The sequence below is a fragment of the Gallus gallus genome, chromosome 1 (assembly GCF_016699485.2).
Source record: "Gallus gallus isolate bGalGal1 chromosome 1, bGalGal1.mat.broiler.GRCg7b, whole genome shotgun sequence".
Lineage (NCBI taxonomy): Eukaryota > Metazoa > Chordata > Aves > Galliformes > Phasianidae > Gallus > Gallus gallus.
In genome coordinates this window covers 132,668,963-132,690,461 of record NC_052532.1, presented here as the reverse complement: position 1 = coordinate 132,690,461, position 21,499 = coordinate 132,668,963, and the positions used below count along the sequence as shown (strand labels likewise).

General features: G+C 40.0%; 1 protein-coding gene across 1 annotated transcript in view; it reads right to left on the bottom strand.

Annotated features, from left to right (window-relative positions):
• The window catches only part of EIF5B (eukaryotic translation initiation factor 5B), a 30,681-nt gene that overhangs the window by 4,308 nt on the left and 4,874 nt on the right, over positions 1-21,499 (bottom strand). The window contains exons 2-18 of the mRNA NM_001038496.2: positions 14,508-14,633; positions 14,334-14,418; positions 13,298-13,946; positions 12,598-12,818; positions 12,246-12,396; positions 10,854-10,949; positions 10,168-10,260; positions 8,644-8,724; positions 6,553-6,857; positions 5,822-5,929; positions 5,560-5,670; positions 4,718-4,785; positions 3,671-3,812; positions 2,558-2,689; positions 1,762-1,944; positions 1,464-1,625; positions 509-640 (exon numbers count right to left, since the gene is read on the bottom strand). Coding sequence (NP_001033585.1) covers positions 509-640; positions 1,464-1,625; positions 1,762-1,944; positions 2,558-2,689; positions 3,671-3,812; positions 4,718-4,785; positions 5,560-5,670; positions 5,822-5,929; positions 6,553-6,857; positions 8,644-8,724; positions 10,168-10,260; positions 10,854-10,949; positions 12,246-12,396; positions 12,598-12,818; positions 13,298-13,946; positions 14,334-14,418; positions 14,508-14,633 — 2,845 coding nt within the window. The remainder of the gene's footprint in view (positions 1-508; positions 641-1,463; positions 1,626-1,761; positions 1,945-2,557; positions 2,690-3,670; positions 3,813-4,717; positions 4,786-5,559; positions 5,671-5,821; positions 5,930-6,552; positions 6,858-8,643; positions 8,725-10,167; positions 10,261-10,853; positions 10,950-12,245; positions 12,397-12,597; positions 12,819-13,297; positions 13,947-14,333; positions 14,419-14,507; positions 14,634-21,499) is intronic.

Here is a 21,499-nt window from a genome sequence, read left to right as displayed (position 1 = left end):
TGGAAGGGCAGGAGCATCTCATCTGAATTTCAGTTTTTCAGGTAGGTGGGTTCTTTCTTTGGCCACTTTGAAAGTTACAAAAGAAAGTTTATTCCACAAGTCTTGAATTAGCTTTCCAATTCTGATGATGTTTAAGAAACTCCACCAGCAGATACGCCTAGGATGATTTCTTTGAAATATATGTACGAATTACTATAGATGCTGAATCAGTAATTAATAATGCAGTCTAACTGTGCTATGATGTGTTTTCAGTCCTTATTCCATAAGCAGAGACAACCCAGCAAAATACCAGGGAAAACTAAGAATCAAGGTACCAAAAACAGCAACGCAGGAACACTTAAGATGCTGCAGAGCCTTGTGTCCATATAACAGTTTCTCAAACATAACCAAAAAAATAAGTATAGCAAGTTACTTGCACATTGAGCTCTCAATCTTTGAATAAGCCTCATCACCAGAGAACTCAATCACCCCCAGTTTAAGTGTCTCATTTCAACATCAGCCATCTCACCTTAAGGACTGGGACTTCATCCTCTTTATGAGCTACAAGCAATGGCAAACCAGCCAATGTTTTTTCCAAATCTTTCCCAAGAATCTTCACACCTTGAGCAGCAACGACCTCTTTGTGCTTTTCATATTGGTTCTGAAAAGGAGAGCACACAATAGGAAAGAGTTCACATTGATGCTACACGGCAATACAAAGTAGTAGTAAAGAGCTGCTGAAGAACCAGCAAGCACAGCAGATGGGTTGACAGTGAAGTCCAGCTCTTCCCATCTATCAGTTACTTTCTCTACTTCACAGTTCTGACATTCTGTTTATCTGAATACTCCTCTCCCATTAGATTTTTTTATTACTATTGTTGGGATGCAGGAAGGGGAGGCGAGGCATGAAGCAGCGGGGGAACTGTCAAAGGCACAAAAGAGGACCAACAACTTGGACACATTAGGAAACTATAAGCAGTGATAGGAAGTTGCTCACCACAAACACATCTGCTATCAAATCACTAAAATCCATCTCGTTGACCTGGGAAACTTGTAATCTGTTAACACTGCTGTTTAACCCACATACGACACAAGTCTCATAACAGTTTCACACGCTGGTTTATCTTCTGCTTTGAATAAAGGGAAGCAATGGCCAGAAATGCTTTCATAGATCCTACAGTAAGCAGAATATATTCAGGTTTCCAACAGGGAGGATTTAACCTAAGCAGAAGTGTCGGTATGCTTTTTTTCCTCTCAAGCAATTATCAGGTTATGACCGTAAAGCTGCAGAGTCCAAAGCAGGACATCAGACTTAAAGTCATCCAAGGCAATTGTCCTACCCCACAGCTGTGTTAGATGAGAACATTTGGCAGTCTTTTAAAACCAGGGCAGCAGAACCTTCAACAACTCAAATATGACAAGACAATATAGGTTCTGAAGAGGTCCTGGTTGCCACTCCTCACCAACTACTCCAGTTTCCATACCTTAACTCGTAGCTCCTTCATAGGAGGAGGTAGCAGAAGACCTCTAATCTGAGTCACTATGGGACCTTCTACACCAGGAACAATAATGGTGTCTCCCTCTCTCAGGCGTCCATTAATTAAAATAACATCTATGGTAGTGCCCATGCCTGGCAGTGCTTTAACCTGAATGAAAGAGGGAAAGAAAGTTACTCTCCGCTTAAACATCCATTTCTTTTTTTAATTGTAAGCGAAGTAGAAGGGAGCAAGGGGTGAGGGCAGCAACTTCTGAGTGAGTTTCAAAGAATAGCTGCTGAATTACCTCCATGACTTGAGCTCTCAGTTCTTGACATTCAGCCAATCTCTTGGTCAGCATAGTTTGCGTTAGCTCAACGAGAAGAGCTATCAGACTTCCCATGCCATCCCCTGTGTGAGCAGAGGTAGGTACAAGAGAAACAAAAGTGCGGGGATCCTTATTCTCATAAAACAAGGCAGCATTCAAACCCTGCAATCAGGATTAATAGTTACTTGGGGAAAAACAGATACATACATACACACACACACACACACACCCTGTATACAGACAGTTAACAGTAACATACAATTCCAGCCAACCACTACTGCAACTCTCAAATTTAATTTAAAATAAAACCAACACAGTTACTGGCAGCTCATTAAGGAATGTGTAGCTTCAACCTACACTTGGATGCAGCATGGGATAACTCTGCAGAGCCTATTACCACATGAAGTTTGTAGATACTACTGTATGCCACCAACAGCTGTTCCCAGAGTCTATGTGACTAATGCCCCGCCAGAGTCCAAGGGAACAAGGGACAGATGGCATTCTCCCATGTAATTCCCAAAGAGGGTAAGAATAGGGACAGGGAACTTGAAGAGCAAATCACGTCTTCACTGACCACGCACAGCAATTAGCTGTTACTTTTCTCCAGACTAGCACTCCAAAGACGGAGCAGTTCAAAGAGCTGTTATTTGACAACAAAGTTTGGCTTACGGACAGTAGACACCATTGTGTCAGAAGAGATCAAAACCACCACGCCTGCAGCACCATCCTTACTACCACTTCTATTAACAGAAGAGACTTGCATATTCCAACCTACCTGTTTTGCAAATTCCACTATGATAGCTTTTGCACGTTCTTCAAACTCATCTTTTGTATTCTTTTTCTGCTTCTTTAAAGTCACAGCTACATCTGTATCAGGACTTTTTTTCCAGTCGTATAACCTATCGATCTTGAAAACACAGTAATACATCATCTTATGCAACATGAAGGACAACTTTATGCTTACACCACATGATTTGAAATAAATACTTCACCAGCTAGCGCTACTGGATGTCCAGCTATCAAATCTACTTGCTTCAAAGGCATTTTTTCTCTATGTATCTACCCAATGTCAGAGAGAATTTCAGGAGAGCAATACTACTTCATATTTTAATCATTTAAACGATAACAGTCAGTGTTCATATGGAAAAAGTTTACATACATCACTTACGTCAGGTTTAAGATAAAACACAGATGAAAGAGACTCGTGTACAGCTTTACGTACACAAAAACTTGAGGCTGTTTTTTATTCCCCTTGAAAAGTAACTGCACTCATTTTACAAAGACTTTTCTAAACTTAATGGTGAATTTGAACCCTTTCCCACACTGCTACAGAGATGGCTGGGGCTATCCAAAACATAACTGCATGCTTCAGAAAGACTTCCCAGAAAGCAAACTGGTCTTAGGTCCAAAGAACCTTAACACTGGCTTTACATCTCAGAACTGGATCTTAGAAAATGGATGATGACCTAAGTGACTGGACTATAACATAAAATGTAAGATCTTTCTGTTATTTAATCTCTGGCCTTATCACCTCTCCATCCAAGCTTTTTAAAACCATCACAGCTATTTTCAGTAATGAGATAAAGCTTCCTTGGTTCCAGCAACCTTTAATACTAATACTCAGTTCACTTTCAAAAGTATACTGAAGTTATGTAAGTTATCAGTAAGAACTGTGAGACAAACTGCCACATTGCTCCTGCCTGCATAGCTCCTGTAAAGCAGTTTGACCATCAAGAATTTCAAAAATGCAGCAGAAAGGAGGTAAGAACCACTACTTCAGTCTTTGCACAAACAATTCAAGATCATGGAAAGACAACAAAAAATGGTCAGATTCAAAATACCTTATTACAATATAAAAACATACCACCAGAGTGAAAAGCTTTCTTACCTTGTTGAGAGCTACAATAAAGGGGCATTTCTTAGATTTCAACAGGTTTATGGATTCAATTGTCTGTGGCTCCAAACCATGCATAATGTCAACTACGAGAATGGCAATGTCACAAAGTGAGCTTCCTCTATTTCTTAAATTGCTGTAACATTAAAAGAGAAAAAAACATCATGAAGCAACAGAACTTTAAAAAACAAACCAAATACAGTGTCAAACTTATGAATAAAAAGTTAAAGTTGATCAAATACTCATCTTTTCCCCCTATCAGAAATTGCTCTTTATTATGTATCCATGAAACACTGAAATAATGCTGTTAACCGTGAAGTCCATTTAACAGTATATATTTGAATACACGTAAGCAAAAGTAAGAAGAAACTACAATTCTCCCTATAGCTTTCCTGCTATTACAGACATTTTACAAGTTACGATTCACTGAATTGCTTTGAGTGGGAATTGAGAGGGTTACAGTGAAATATAGGAGGGAAATCTGAATGAGACAGATGACTCAATGTTAGGACAAACACCAGTATCAGACACCTGAAGTGTTGAATAAAAGCTGGCTAGAGGAAGGGCTGTAAGTGACAGGATGCCAAGGAACAGATCCCAACATTATCAAGTGCCCTAAGGCCTGCCACAAATGGTGTCTGTGTCCTGAACTCAGTTATATCAGCTAGACACAGAACTGGAGACTAGGAGAGGAGCTTGAATTTTTCATGCCAGCATACCTAGGTCACATGTTCTTCAGCTACCTTTCCTTCCTGCCCCTGTCTTCCCTCTTACAATAATTATATTAACAAAGATTATTTACATGCTTTTACAGATACTCATGCCTCAACTGGCATAAAGACAGGATATTAACCAGATATCAAATGCCAGATATTAACCAGATATAAAAAGCAGCTGCAAAGTAAGCGAACCTCTACTTCAGTTTTTATAAGGGAAGAAGAACCACAACAGACTAGGCAAAGACTTAGTACTTTGTTAAAAATACATGCAGATGCTTCAGGCATCTTCTGGGAAGTAGCATACTGTGAGAATGAACATTACCTGAAAGACTCATGTCCTGGAGTGTCAATTATCAGCATTCCTGGAATTTTTATGTTCTCTCTGTCAAACTAACATTGCAGACTATTAGTCACCTTGGCAAGGTAATGCAAGAAGAAAAAAACTTGAGAGCTGACAGTTTACAGAGAGCACTTGCTTCAGAAAATCCACAGCCATGTTTTAAAGCCAGCACCTCCCCAAAATAAATCAAAGCTAATTGCAATACAAAAAATACGATGCAGTACATCTCCCAGATGTCAAATAGCCATAAGCTCAGGTAAGATTTGTAAGACAAAGTAGCCTATAAGAGGGGAACGAAAAACAGAAAAACCCCAGAAAACACATTCAAGCTAGCAAGATTTATCACTCCCGTTGTGAATGTTTTCTCCTCCCCAGGGATTTCACATTTTTAAAAGACTGCATAAAGCTTCTGTAAAATTAAATAAGTTTAAAAATATAGAATTAAGAGAGACTTTACTGCTAGAATTTTACAGGAGCTAATGATGCAAGCTCATCGTTACTTTCAGTAGCAGCCAAATATTTTGTGAGGAAAGTTTGTCCAGAACACTTCCTCAGCACTTCGCTGAATAGTTTTAGGATTACTAAACTGAAATTACAAGTAATTTTTCCATCCCTTACAAACAGAGATCACTGCCAAAATTTTTCAGTCAGCTGCTACAGGCAGCATCTAGTATCCAAAACCAGCAATACACAACAGTTGCTATCTCTGTAACAATAACGTTCATCACCTGTGAACTGGACCAATTTCATCACAGTAGTAACTAGTAGTAACTAGTTTACAGCTTATATACATATTCTTAAGTCTTTGAAGTGCTATAACTTACATTTTTCACCATTTTAGTTTGTTCGTTGATAGCTTCAAGGGGCACATTAGTCGCACCTATCTGCTGGGTGATGCCACCAGCTTCACTGTCCTGCACGTGAGTATGGCGGAGCTAAAGGCAACAACAACAAAAAAAGGACCAGAATTATTTACATGGAAGATCCCATTTAAAGTAATCCCTTTGAGGACAATTTAATCTTTTCTATTTTTAACCCAAAAAAAACCACACACAAGGAGAGGTACCTTCACATTCTACATCTTACCTTATCTAAAATTTTGGTCTTGCCTGTGTCTACGTGCCCTAGGACACAAATAACTGGTGCTCTCAGCTTTTCAGTGTTGGCATTTTTGCTGTTTTCAGCTCGACGTTTCTATGTAGAAGATATAGGAAAACTGTTACATATAAATCAAGAGACACAGCTCACCCCTTGAACCGACCACATATCTACGCTAAACGAAGTTAACTATGGGACTTAAATTTTCAAGGCAGTTCAAGGCCTGCCATCCCTCTTTTCCCAAGTCCAAACGTTTCCAGCAAATACTTAATGTGTTTTATGCTTGTTGTTGCTGTTATTGTTACAGTCTCGCAGACTAACTCATTATTCGCTTTATCGATGGTTCATTTTGAAGAAGGAACTCAGGAAAGGAAACAGAGGGCACTGAAGTAGTCACAAAAATGCTGTATGATTTAGAAATACAGCTTTTAACACTAAAATCTTTCTCTGTAAAGGATAAAAGCCTCTTTGTCCAGAAGAAGGAGAGGCAGGGAAGAGTGACACTGACACATATGTTCTTTCTGATCAAGTTGTGTTAGATGGGCTTCAGGCAAAAGCAGGCATTTTTCCTTAATGAGACCAATCTCTGGACCTGCCTAAACAGTGTCATGACAAAGCCATCATTTTGACAAACATAGTTAAAAGGCCTTTCCGTGAACTGAAAATTACAGTTTCTTACACATCATGAGAACTCCCGTAATAAAGCTGCATCCCAATACCTCAATTCTCCGTTTAGCTTTGTCATAAGCACGCTCTTCCTTGGTGCGGTCATCATCCGAGTCATACTCAGAATCAGAGCTAATTTCCTTGCTGGGTTTTTTTTCCACAGATTGTTTTCCAGTAGCTTGGGAATCGGCATCCCTCTCATCTGAAGTCTTCTCATCCTCATCTTCGCTCCCTTCACTTTCCGCATCATCAGATTCTTCACTCTCCTCCTCTTCTTCCTCTTCATCTTCTTCCTCCTCTTCTTCTTCCTCATCTACTTCATTTTGTTCTTTGACTTCAATGTGAACAGGTTTGCTCTCTATCAAAAAATCAAATCTAAAGTAAGAACTCCCTTAAATTCACATTTCCGGGGGAAAGAGCAACAAAAAGAAATGAAGAAAGTCTATTGAGTCTACTGTCAAAGAGAGAGGACTGAGGTTACGTTTCACCCCAGAAGCGCAATGCAAGATCATTTTTCAACTGCAAATATGAAATGCGTTTCATGTTCAGAGCTGCTGACTTCAACGTTTAGAACCTGCAAAGTAAGTCTGGGGGTGGAGGGAGGAATGATATCAGCAGCACACTTCCACTTGAAATCATTTGCAAAAACTCAGAGGAGTGACATTTTCTAAAGCTCTATGCACGTCAAAAAGGAATGGATGCACTCCCACTTCTAAACAAAACAATACTCCAAATTCAACACAATACGGATTCAGTGAATTACTGATCAGGAGGGTATATTTCAGCAGAAGAAATAATGAGAACAACTGAGCTTTTCTACTGCTTTAAATATCTCATCCTAAATTTTCCTAGACTGTTAAGAAACTTAATACTTCTCAAAGGAATTCCTCAATAAACAAGAACTAACAGCAAGTAATCTTCTTTCTTTGAAAGCTCCCTGCTTACCATACCTGTAAAGTCACAAAGGACAAGCTAACAAACACTCTTTAAAGCTATACCTTGTTCTCTTTATGAAGCTGCTAGTAGGCTCACCGCTCTTAAGAGATTAGTAATGTTTGCTTGTTACATTGAAAGTCCATCAGTTTATTAATAGACTAGATCTAATTACCAGGAAGGTTTTTTTCCCCACATCACATTGGCAGTTCCTTCAAATACAAGTAGCAAGAAGTGGAATACGGCATTCTCCTCAGTGTAGCAGCAACAGACTTTAAGGAAGGTTAGCAGCCATTAGTACTTTAAAGGTAGAACAGTCTAAGACCACAGGAAAACACACTGGTAATGAAATATAAAGTGTCCACGGCTGAGCAAATCAAAAAATATCTGAACAGTTTTTGATCTCAAGAAGCAACAAAGACAGCTCACAGAAGCACTAACTACAGTAATCAACTCCCGTTCAGGAAGACCCACAGCAACGTATCCTTCCTCCAACAGAGGAGGAAAATATCTGAGAAATTAGCCCTACATTGTTGCTCAGCTCTTAACAACCCCAATAGAAGCTGTCATTGACCACAGACAGAATATAGGCTTTAGCATACATGCTCAGGAATATCAATGCTCTGTTAATTCTTCTGTGCTTGCCTCTCAAAGGAGAGGAGAGAAGGTATCTAGAACTTAATGTAATGCATGCACGCTAACCTTCAGGCTACCTCAGTCTTTCACCTCTTCGAGGTGAAACATCTAGAAGACATTTTTCTAGATGTTGCCAGATTTCTGTAGTAAAACCATTAGGGATTTGGAATAGCTACTAGAGAAACACAGTATCAAGTAAGAAGTTTCTCTTGGCTCCCAGATAAGGTTTATAAGAGGAGGGGATTGTTTTTAGTTTTTTACTCCCATTAAAATAAAAATATCCAACCAATTTATTTTAGGTGATAAGTGCATTTTAGGTTATAAGTGTATTTTTAGGTGATAAGTGTAGATTTCCAAAGGGGAGTACTGAACCATATTTGTTCAGTGAAAGCTCTGCCTTCTTCTGAACAGAGAATCTTATGCCGATTTCCTATCACACTTGCCTTGCAAATCATTTAACAAGGGGATGAGGGGAGTCTAACCACGCTACTGTTTTCTATACAAACAGAAAACGAAGCCCTGAGAACAACTGTTAATCAGAAAAAAATACATCCGCTTAGTATTCACACGCTCACCTTTTTCTTCATCTTCATCGCTAACCATGGCTTCCCAGTCATCCAAGCCTCCATCATCTTCTTCTTCTTCCTCCTTTTCTTCTGAAAAGAAAGAAATCCAATATTGAAGGAAAAGAAACAGCTCATCAATACACAACATTTTAGATGACCTTTCCCTTGACATATGGGCTGCTGAAACTTACAAGTTTGCTACCGTAATTGTACCAAATTATCTCCATATTCCCTAGATAGAAAAATGCTACATACTTAAGAAATATGTAACCTTCAGTCCTCTCCAGGTAAATCTTACAGTTCTATCACCTTTGCCTAGCACAGCTTATTTCTGGAAGACAGTAAAGCCCTGATGTAGTTGCTCCCTGCAAATCATGTGAGCGCCTGCCTCATATATGCCTTACAAACTTCTACCAAAATCGTGTTCCTGACAGGAGCTGTCCAATTAACCATTAGCCACGTGTAGCAAAGTGACAGAGAAACAAATTAATGCTGTAACCACACTTGTAGTCTTTAATTAGTATGAAACGTCTACAGAAAGTGCTATTTTAAGACTCCAGGTGCCTTGACATAATTATACAACATCACGAATTCCAGATTAAATTAATTCATTCCAGCAGGAGCTCAATCAGATATATAAAGAGACTGCAGCTTTTAACAGACAAATGGAATAATGCAGATTCTTAATACTCTTCAAAAGGGGCACTAAACAACACACAGTCATGAAATTTCATGTAAAGAAAGAATAAATTTCAGACTGCTATAACATTAGCTAGGAACTGATTTCCTGCCAGATAGTTCTTTTCTTTTTTTTTATGGCACTAGAATTGCTCTTTCAAGAGATGCATCAAGCCAGAATTAGAGTACACATTCAGTTTGATTTTTACAAAGCTGGAAACTTTGTCACTACTTGCCTGACTTAAGAATAAGGGTAAAAATTGAAACTGTCTCCTCACTGAGGATGAAGTCCAGTATTAAGCTACTCTGCCAAAGTAAATACTGTGTGTAGGGAAAAATGACAGCAACGGTCACCCAGCAGGCTGATTCCACCTCAGTTTTACAAGCTAATCCATATTCACTGCATTCAGCGTTTGGGAAAACAAAACACTTCAAGCTGAGAATACAATCACCATGAAGATTGCAGTACTGTCACGAGAAGCAACATATTTCCCCCCCGACTCCCACATAACACGTGAAAAATCACCTTTCAGAAAACAAATGAGAAGTCAAGGGAGCTAATCATAGGGCACAGAATGTACCCATATGACACAGTTGCCTAAGGTAATTGAACATAGGAGTTCACCAAGAATAAGGGACCCTTACAATCTCATTCTGATGCTTCATGCCCTTTTGTTCCACAAAATTCTCTCCATTCATCCCTTAGAAAGGAAGGCAGTTGCCTTAAGAACGAAGGGCCATTCAGCTCCCATCCAACAAGATACAGAGGAAGTGTGTTAAAAACAGCAGATATTTGCCATGTGGTACTGCCACAGTCTTACTGCATGCTTTGAGTTTATTAGCATTACTACTAACCTGGCTCTGCTGGAAGAGGAGGCTCTTCTTTTACCAGTGTTTCTAGTTCTACAGCATCTTCAGCTGGGGAAGTCACCTCTAAGCTTTCTGAAACTGTAAGAAAGCAAATTAGTTTCCACGTTCTTTCAGAAGGCTAAACTTCAAAGTATAGTTAGACATTCAGCTTCACATGTAAGTTTCATTTTAAGTTGAGCTATTAAAGAAAATTTCAATTTGATAGCAAACTACCTGAAGTCCCACATACTCCGTTAAAACAAAGTTAAAGCATGCAGCTTATCTGAGAAACATCTGGCCTTCCATGCATTCATGTGACAGTTCAGTTACTAGCTATGACAATCACCATTGATTTGAACATTAAATGAAAAGCCACTTTCTTACAAATACAAGCGAGAATGAACTTATACTAATAAACTACTCATTCTTGCTATACTGTTCTATTAAAAAAAACAGAACTTCTATAACTCAGATGAGCAGCCCGCTCAGCTCTTTATTCTTAAGTGGTGGGCAGCCATAGTACTTTTGTTGAATGTTAAAAAACAGAAAAGAAAAAGCTAAACAGCTAAAGAACAACAGAAGAAACCTGCAGGCACTCTGAAGTGCAATTTGTATAGCTTTAGCTGATTTATTCCACAAACATTTCCTGAAACATGACTAATTTATCAAGTATTCCTAGATGCAAACCACACCTTCTTTATTTTCTGGCTGCTGCTGCTTCTTTTTCTTTTTGTCTTCATATATTGGCCTCTTCTTTGGCACAGAGTCTTTGGATGGCACTTCAACACCTGTAAAAACATTGTTAGGAAAAAATAGAATACCGAAAAGAAAAATCAGGTGACTGCTTGCTTCAGTTTACATAAACACAAGTTCTTGAGAATTGCAAGATGACAGAAGGAGAAGAGCAGAAGGTAGGTTCAGTGCGTATCTTAACTCTCAAAAAGAAGCCTCATTTTCAAAAGCAGCAGAACTTGAGCAATGTTAAATGCAGTTCTTGAGATACTGTGACCACCCCTAAAGAAGTTACATTACTAACAGAAAAAAAACAGCGATCTACCAAATTTCCATAGGATTTGATGAGCATACATACCTCAAGTTTAACAAACACATCAGCGTAAAGTCTGCTACACTGAAATGCATTTAAAATGAGTGTCTGAAAATGGCAGGCAATCTGGAACGGTTAAGATGTATATCTCTTCTTAAGAGCTTAAGGCTGTTCAGTAGACAGAATTGTGTCTTTTGCTCTTTTTTTGATTTGTTTTTTTTTATTTCTGAAGGGAGGTTGGTACCTTTTTTTGTTTTTCCCCCTCTTAAAGGAGAGCTTTTTTTTCTTTCTGGGTATTAAAATAAAGGCAATTTCAAGTCATCACCTTACATTCCAGTACTGTAACACCGGAAAGAGTTCAATTAAGAACAAAAGTCTGGTGCAAAAATAAATTACTCCTTTAATTATCTCTACGCCTCCTGAAATCTCAAAGTTCCTTCCAGGTACCCACCTAATTAACTGTGTTGCTTTGAGAAAAATCTAGTTGTGGCAGCAAGGAGATAAAAGGATTCTAGTAATTACAACAGTGACCGAAGAGAAACAACCACCTTACTGTGTGTTCCAAGATTCATTTTACTAGCTACAGAGATTTCTATCCATTCACACTCCCTAACAGCAAAGTGTCAGACAGTGGTTCTTTACAAATATAACATGAATACTCCTCAGTCTCTTCTAGAATTCTCTTCTTTCCTTAGCCACAGAAACAAGTCACCAGGGACGAAACAGGATTACAACAAATTAAATACATTTACTTCACTGAAAGGGAGATGTAGATTCTACCTGACTAAGAAGTAGGAAAGCTTCTATACACCCTTTTCCTGAAGCAAACATAAGGAGATAGCACTGTTCCTCTGACTTCAAGCAAAATAATGCACGTGCTTAAGCGAGTACACAAATTAATGCAAGAGGATCCAGACCAGCTTTACAAAGATTTACTCAGTATACAGTCAAATATAGTTAAAAAAATGCAAAGAGGAGAAAGGGGTATGAAAAGTAGGCCTTTTTTTCATTTTTTCTAAAGAACAGCAGTATGACTTACCCTGAGCTTGGAGTAGTTTAAGAGTAGCCTCTGCCCTGGCTCTGGCTTCTCGTTGAGCTTTTGTTAAAAGCTTTCCCTCCTTCTTCAGACGTTCCTTCCTCTCCTTTTCTTTCTGTTTCTTTCTTTCTTTTCTTTCTTGTTCCAATCGTTCCTAGGGAAAGGTTAAAAAATGTGCAGAAATCTTAAAGCACACTTCACACAAAAGCTACATGTTTATTCCATTGATGAGAAAACATATTAAGGATATAGCATATCCTTATTAACATATGAATATAGCAGCTGCACACCAGCAAGAGTACAGGTTAAGATGACCCTCTCCCTTACTCTGTCCTCAGAGTAAGAAATGCCATACCTCTTCTTTGCGCTTAGCTTCTAACTCCTCCAGTCGTCTTATGCGTTCCTCCTCTTCTCTTTTCGCCCTCTCCTCCTCTTCTTTCATTTTAGCTAAGGCTTCTTGCATAGCTTTAACTGTAGCTTTACTGGGCCCCTTCTTCTTCTCTTTTTCCTTTTCCTCTTTCTCACCTTTCTTTTTTTTCTTGTCTTTTTTCTTCTTGTCCCCTTCATTGTCATCAGCTACAGAAAGAAGAGACAAGATCAAAGACCCCAGAAATCTTAACAACTCCAAATACAATTAGTGTTTCCAACACTATAACTAACTCCAAATGAGGAACATTTTCAGAGGCTACTATATAAGCACTTCATAATAAAAAAAAATAAAACTGTCTCTGAAGTTACAAAGACAGGGCCTGAAGACTTAATGTAACAGATGTGTAACAATAATTGGGCAGAAAAATTATGTTTACAGAACTGCTACGTACGTGTGGTAATGAGAATTCACCATCTGGCTTTTGTTTACACCTGTACCTGAATAAACTACAGACCAGAAAAAATAGCCACATGTGAGCCAACAAAGAGGAAGACAAGGCTACCAAATGACTACTACTCCAAATTTAGAATAAAGCAACAAATCACCTTCAAAGCCTGTCAATACTCTGGCCTCCTGATAAAACCTATCATGGTTAAATTACAGTTTTAGAAACCATGTTACAAACCCTCTGCTCCTGCAGGAATTTCTCCTTTTCCCCCAGGGCCAGGGGCTGCTGCGACATCAGGAGAGGCCTTCTCTTCAGCCTTTTTTGGAGCTTCCTTTGGCTTTGCTGCTTCTTTGCCACCTTCCAATTCTTCCTTCTCCTTCAGTTTCCTCAGTTTGGCTTTTTCTTCCTCACGTTTTTTCCTTTCACGTTCTTTTTTTTCTGCCTTCTTTTGGGCTACCGTTTTTACTTTGAACGATGATTCTTCTTCCTCATCCCCACTTCCAAGAGCAGCAGTGGACTTGGGTTTTTGGTTTTTCTTTTGTCCTTTTCTAGGCTGGGAGAACTCATCCGATTCGTCACCGCTCTCACCTGTAGACAACGTCCCCACACGCTCTTTGCTTTTCTTAACGTTAGCTTCATCCTCTGACAGTTCATGCTTTTTGTTTGACTTCTGAGTTTTCCCTTTGTTTTTCTTAGGCTGAATCTCAAGATCATCGTCATCACTGCCAGAAAGTACATCTTGTTTTGCTTTCTGAGTTTTTTTAGATTTTCTATCTTTATCTTCCATTTCCTCACTGTCGTAGTCATTTTCAAGATTGGCTTTTTTGCTCTTTCCTTTCCTTTTTTTGTCCTGTTTTGATAAGCTATCTTCGTTGTCATTTTCAACCTGGTAATTAAGTGATTAAATCAGCCATGAAAAACAACATGCTTTTGAGAGTTAGCAGCATTCAGAGATGTCAAGAAAAACTTCTCTCACTGAAGACGAAGTTAGAAAAGCAGTAACTATTACTGCTGAATGTGCTACACTCAGCCCACAGTTAAAATTTATGCTGATTGACTTTGAATGATGATCATCGCACAAAGACACCGCTTAGGGTAAAATATTTCACAATTGACATTTACTATAACATTTTGAACAAATATAATAAGAAATATCCACTAACTTCACTTAGGAGTCCCAACCACGACACAAACTAACTTTTCTAGGACAGAGGCGTCTCGTATCCCAACTATTTCCTATTACATAGTCTTCCCCTTCCCCCACAGTGTTCACCTTTCCTGTAGAAGGTTCCCTGTCAGCTTTCCCTCCTTGTGCCTCTATTGACAGTTCTTCCAGCTCCTTCAGGATATCATCTTCACTAAAATAGGAAAAGTTATGGTACTTAAGTAAATGGAGTTTTGCACAGTTAAATAAAATAACGTGGATAGGAAAAAAAAAAACCCTTACTCAAAATCTTGTTTCTTCTTTTCTTTTTTCTTTTTGCCTTTGGATTTCTGAGGCTCTTGTTCTTTTGCAGCGCCTGCACCTTCTATCTCAGCAGCAAGGGCATCAATATCAATATCATCTTTTGCACTACAAGGCAAAAGGAAAGTAGGGTTATCAAGAGTTTAAAAGTTCATCTAAATAGAAGTCATTCAAATCACTACACTTATTTGATCCTGTAGGAAAAAAGGAAACCTTTGCATGCGTATTGTCTGCTTGAAGGGAGAAAGAATGGTAAAACATATTCAGATCTTCCAGTATTGACTGTTATTACTCAGATGTGAGATTTGATAAAACTTCTTGGAACTTCTTGCTCAAGTAACCTCATCTGCAACCAAGAAGTAAAGGCTCTTCTCCTTTCTTTTATCAATAACTGTAAATCAAATGCACTTTTTCCCTTTACTTGTACCAGCAGAAAGGAGCAAAGACTAAGTCTAGTGCCCAGAGGTTTGTCTTGTGATTGTACTCACAATGCAGCTGCGAGAAAGGTGACATGCAAATCTCCCACTTCACACTTAAAATTTAGGATTTTAGACCTATTAAAGTAGTAAGCAATAGGATACTACTCATATCACAGCTTGCAGGTTTGTTTTTTTTTTTAATCATTTAATCTTCTATTGATATCTCAGCTTACTTCCTCTTAGGTATATGGGGAGAAAACTATCCACTGACTCAAAGTTTCACTGTCCCAATCATTGCCACCCACTTATACCAGCCAGACCTCCAAGATCATCCAGTCCAACTGTCCACCTATCACCACTATTTCCCACTAAACCATGCCCCTCAGTACAGCATCTAATTGTTTCTTGAACACCACCAGGGTCAGTGACTCCACCACCTCCCTGGGCAGCCCATTCCAGTACCTCACCACCCTTTTGGAGGAGTAGTATTTCCTAACGTCCAGCCTGAACCTCCCTTGGCACAACTCAAGGCCATTCCCTCTCATCCTATCGCTGCTCCTGGGAGAAAAGGCTGACTCCCCACCCCTCCACAACTTCCCTTCAGGCCGTTAAAGAGAGTGATGAGGTCTCCCCTGAGCCTCCTCTTCTCCAGACTAAACAATCCCAGCTCCCTCAGCTGCTCCCCATAAGACTTGTGCTCCAGAACCCTCACAGCTCCAGGGCCTCAATGACTTTCTTGTAGCGAGAGGCCCAAAACTATTATATGTATTATGGATTTCATCATCTTTGGAGAAAGACTTAAGTCTCTGTGCAAAAGTGAGGGGTCAGAGAATCATTTCTACTGTTTAAGAGAATGCTGACATTCGCAAACCCAATTTATCCCCAAAGCTCTGCATTAACAAGTCACCAGAACCATCTGTCTGTGACAAGAGCACAAGATCAACAATTATTTGTGTTTTCCAGATATAACTTTTCTTCTATATCGACAGAACATACCTAATAAAAAGCAATACAACAAAGCTGTTCACCAGCCAGCACATTGCCAGGGATATGTGCTCTTAGCCAAAACAAGAAAAAAGTAAATCTTAATTATACCCACTGATATATTTCTCACAGAAACGTAACTCTCAAGTAGTTAACGCAGATTTCTAAACCAATCCCCCATATACCCCAAGGGGAAAAAGAATAAACTTTGGGGTCATTAGCACCTTAGAAACAGCTGACTTGACATTGAAGGGCTGTTTTTATACGCAGTTTAACTGGCTGTGCACCAGGGGTAGCACAGAGAGCTGAAATAAAAACGTCAGCAATCACCCGTACACCTCGAGCTAACAATGCTACGTGCAGGCCCACGCACAGGCCCTCATGTTTCTTTTTACGCCAAGTGTAGCACATCAATTTATTAGGTACACTCGCTTACCTCCTTCTACCTTGAGTCAAAGGAGGAGATCGAGCCTAACGTGAGCTAGAAGTAATTGGAAGAGACTGCTGCTACTACTTCCAGTGGCTGCACAACTCGCAACGACTGTTACAGGACCTTACCCAGATGGCTGCACAGACATGAGAGAGGCAAGCCTTTAAGCAGGTTGTAATCCAGTCGGATATTCTCAAGACTTCACAACTTTGCAGAAAGTACGTTCAAACATAACCACCTGTCTTTATGCTACCAGCAAAGAGCACTTATGGCACTTCATGCTTTCCAGGGTGCACCTTTAAGGAGGGGAAACGGGGCACGTGTATTATGGGTGGGTTGCTGTTTTGTCTGGGGTTTGTTTTGCTTTTAAATCTGCGTGCTTCTAGTTCATCTTGCAAAGGGAAACTTCTCTGGGGAAAAAGATCTGAAACCAAACACTGAAAAAACTCATTCACAGACATTACGCTTTAACGCCTACCAGCAAGAACAATTTAGAAATAATAATGAAGACCGTTCAGCTGCCACAACAGTGGCATCAATATAGCACGAGACCTTTTCTAACCTTGGTTTCTAAAGCTTGGGAGTCAAAGGTTTCCAAGAAATCTACGCTTTTCACTGCATTTCCATTTACGAAGACAAGACAGGGCAGGCTTCAAACATTTGCGCCTGGATGAAGTAAGAAGTAAAATTAGAACGCATTCATTGGTGATACATGAAGTTATGATTCTTCTCAATAACTGTAAAGCAAGAGCATCACTGGAAAGCCAAGGAGTTCAAATATTGGCTTCCATGACTAAGAGTTTATTTCCATAATGACCTTGAAACTCCTTCTCTTATAATTGTCATTCCTGACTTTCAGCCAACGGAACGTTGTAGTAAAGATTTTGAGATATATTCCACTGTCAGCAATCTAATTAATTCATTGTTTGGAATTAGAATTCTGAACTCTAATGACTCTCATCTTGGCTCAATGTTAGCCTTCTAGAATTTCACAGTAAAGTGGAAAAGAAGTTTGAGAAAGGGCCTTTCTCCTTTTCCTGGGAGATTCTTATGTGGTTTCTTAAGGCACAAGGAACACAACATATCTAAATGCAAACCAGCGGAGCTTCTTCCCTGCTGGCATTGGAAGATGCACCTATGAGCCTTTTTCCCCATAAGCTTTAAGTACTCTTCAAATGCACGTTTCAGAAAGCCAAGCTCTTTTGCAGGAACCTCCTCCTACAAGTCCTGCAGAAGGTCTCACCCATCCCCCCCTATGCCCCACACTCAGCCTTTGCAAGGGTCCTACCCCAACCCCATGAGTACCAGACACAGGGTTGCTGTTGTCAGGTTCCCACACAAATATCCCCATATTCCCTCAGCACACGCACCTCAAGGGGAACCAGAAAGCACAAAGCTGAGAGCCAAGCAAGACAGCAAGGAGCATTTGCCTTGTTTTCTTCTGTCACTGCTTCAAGAAGCGAAGCCAGAGCCACCTTTCTTATTCACATACTTTTGATCCCAGCCTCTGTTTTTGTTGCCAGATATGAAGAGAGTTCCCTCACATCCCCTACTTCTCATATTGCTAAAACAACAGTAATCCGGAACAAGAGGGAGGTGCGCGTACTCAATATGCAAACTTCAACAAGTGATTTACCAAACACTAAATAGCTGCAGGCATTTCTCCAAGGGCATCTGTGCCTAACACAGGACAAAACTATGCACTGGGAGCAGACGCAGCAGTTGGGCTAATTAAGGGAGATAGCAGAAATCCATAACAAGGACACAGCAATCACTACAATTCAGATATCAAACAAAACTACTGAAAACTTGCACTGCACAGGAAAAAAGCAAGGCTGCTAACAGATTCCTGGATATTCAGCGGGCCACCAGCTGAATACTGTGCTAGTACACCTAATCAGGATCAAACCTTCTCAAGCCACCCTTAATACATGGAGATGCTTAAGAAAGGCATGAGCAAGAAAGGAAATTCAGCAACAGCCCTCCCACAATCACACGTGGTCAGGCCAGTGACAAAGTGACACTCCAAAAATCCACATTGTGCTCCACGTTGAACACAGTGACAAATAAAGCTACAGTCTCAAAACCTGCCTACAAGAGAAAGTGTGAAACATTTGCTGAAGATTACTGAAGAGCTGGGAATGAATGAAAAACTGCCACCTACCTCGGCTCAGTTGCATGTAAGAGGATTGCCAGCAGCTCTCCTACTTATCAGATCCCATGCAGTTGCAAGCTATTGAGTCAGAAAAAGTGGGAAGTCCCCCGTGACTGACATGTGTGGTCTGAAAGAGACCAACCCAGTGCTTCTCTTGCCCATACAATGAGGAATTGATAACTATGGCTAAAACCCCAATCACAGCATGAGCTCAGCTATTACGTAACATCTGATGAAAAATACTAAAATAGCACATCCATAAAGGTGTTGATTGCTTTGTTTGTTGTCTCGTGCCTTTTTTTGGTTGTTGTTAAAATGTGAGGAATGATTGTGATTTTGGAGCAACTTCCTTTTCTGATGCAATGGTCTGCAACAGTGAGACTCTATAAAGTCCCTTTCTTAGCTCTCAGTCTATTATGGCTTTAAGTACACTGACAGTAGTACCTGCAATACATATCCCCAAACATAGAGCAGAACTTCGTTATCAATGGGCACCATGTGCCTATGTGACAAGGGATGGCAGTGGTAAAGAGAAAACTATTACTCTAGACACGAACTAAAAGAGTGGAGCAATGGGATTAATCAGCAGAATGCAAAGGAGCTGAGTTGCCCTCATTTGTATCCATTTGACTCTACTGAAATTAGTTAAATGAGACTTGAAAAAAAGAAACAGGAGAATTCAGTTGAAGCCTTTTAACAGCAAGCAATCCAACACCGAGCTCTGCAAACAAAGCTAAGGAGGTAACACTCTCCTGCCAAAGTAAAAGCATACACGGACACTCAAAGAGCACAAGGGCTTTTGGAGCCACTGCACTGATGAACACAAACGTAACTACTAAAGCTCGCCTACACTTTAAAGCTGAGATAGTAAGTAAAAATATGCTAAAAGATTTTAATTAGGGTTGGCTTAAAGGTACCTCTGTGAAGTTCAAATGCCAGAAAACACCGTCTGATTAAAAAGGCCAAAAATAAATAAAGCATTTGTGTGCATGGGGCAGAAGAGACCAAAAAAAATTGACGCAGCAAGAAAGTTGCATCACTGCTGCAAGCTCACTGCCCACATTCCTGCATAACCACGAGACTCATTTTTGCTGAGGCAACTTTGGAGATGTTTCATCATTTACATGGCACCAGCTCTTCCAGCCAACCTCAAAGAACATCGCTGTCATTAAGTCATCTTCTTTTGCTTAGAAAGAAAACAACCCGAGCTTCAAAAAGACCGAAAGAAGCTGACCATCTGCTTCCATGCGTTTGGTTTTGCATTAGTTCTGGATCAAATAAAGCACTCTATACCCATCCTCTCTGTAGATTTGGGTTCTAAGTCCAGTAATAGACTGCATTTCTAAATACAAGCTTATTCCAAAACTCAGTGCGTTACAAAGGCTGAATGGCAGACTTGTAGCTGTTTTACTCACAGGCGTTAAGGTAAATAGGCGTTCTCCCTTCAAAAAGCATTTCTCAGAGCAACGGGTTGAAAACCCTGCACGACACAGAATGCTTTGGAAGTGATTATTTAATTGTTCAAAACCAAGCACCACACATAAGTGGGTTATGAAACTGAAAATACAAGGATTTGCTAGCTCAGCAATGTTAGTGAAAGCAAGAAAACAAAGTTACGGCTGTTTTCTTATTCTTACCCATTGCTGAATGGATGAATACCATCAACTTTCCTTTTTAGATTTTAAGAAGTCATCTCGTTTCTTCTGCTGAAAACATGTGGATTATATATGCCTACAACTGTTGGAAAGCTGGGACACAATAAGCTGCACCTCCTTCTCTCCCCAGTAATGAGAAGCACCCACACAAGGACCAGCGACATGAGCCAACGCTGCAGTACCGGATCCCATATAATGGGAAATGGTTGCAGAGTGCAGTTGGGGACAGCAAGAGCAAGCCCAAGTCAAGTCAACAGAACTATATGTGATGCAAACGGCACCTTCTCCATTTGCCTGGTGAGATGAAGGAAGCTGGTGACTCTACCTAATTACATGAGACAGCAGGAAGCAAAGAGTGAGCAAAAGGGCAATTGTTTTGTGGTCAGGCTCTGAAGATAATGATTCTGTTTTATAACATTAAAGGCTCCATGCCTTCAATCTCAAGTTTGGCCACGGAAAAAGAAGAACGGAATAACTATCAGCTAAACCAAACCTTCTGAAAAAGGCATAAAAAATAGAAGGCGCAGAAAACTCTTAATCACAACAGATGATAGGAAATGGGAAGCCACAACAGAAAGGCTCTTTCAACAGGACAAAACAAAAAAAGCTCACCACAACCTAGAATTCCCACTTAAAGATACAGCAAAACTTCAAGATAAAAGGTTTCTTCAAGATACCATGTACTTAGCAGTTTACAGCACAGAGCTCTGGGAGAAGACGGTGCTTCAAGGTTCAGTTTAAGTGCTCAGCTCCCAGGAGAGGATGGTCAAAAGCACAGAATATGAAACACTGAGTAAAGAGTAACACTCGGTCTTCCCTGATTTACACCTTTGGGGCTTTGCTGGTTTACAAAAGTACACGGGCTATAAGAATTACCTCCAAGCCCACTGCTTCACAGCTTCTGTATCCTACATATTTCTCATCATCGGAAAAAAAAACCAAATACCATTTAGAGCGCATTGTGAAATACACTTTAGACAGTTTACGATTCTGAGAAGCAAAGGATACCCACCTACATTACCTATAACTCAACGCTTCATCTAACCATGTATATCTGAAGGCACACATGTCAGTGTTCAGATAGCACACTCATCCACATCTCCAGACTATCGTAAGACACCGAATCATAGAATAGAGTTAGATGGTTAGAGTTAGAAGGGACCTTTAAAGGTCACCTAGTCCAACTCCCCTGTGATGAACAGGGACATCTGTAGCTACATCAGGTTGTCCAGGGCCTGATCCAGCCTCAATTTGAAAGTCTCCAGGGATGAGGTATCCATCACATCTCCGGGCAACCTGTGCCAGTGCCTCATCACCCTCACAGTAGAAGA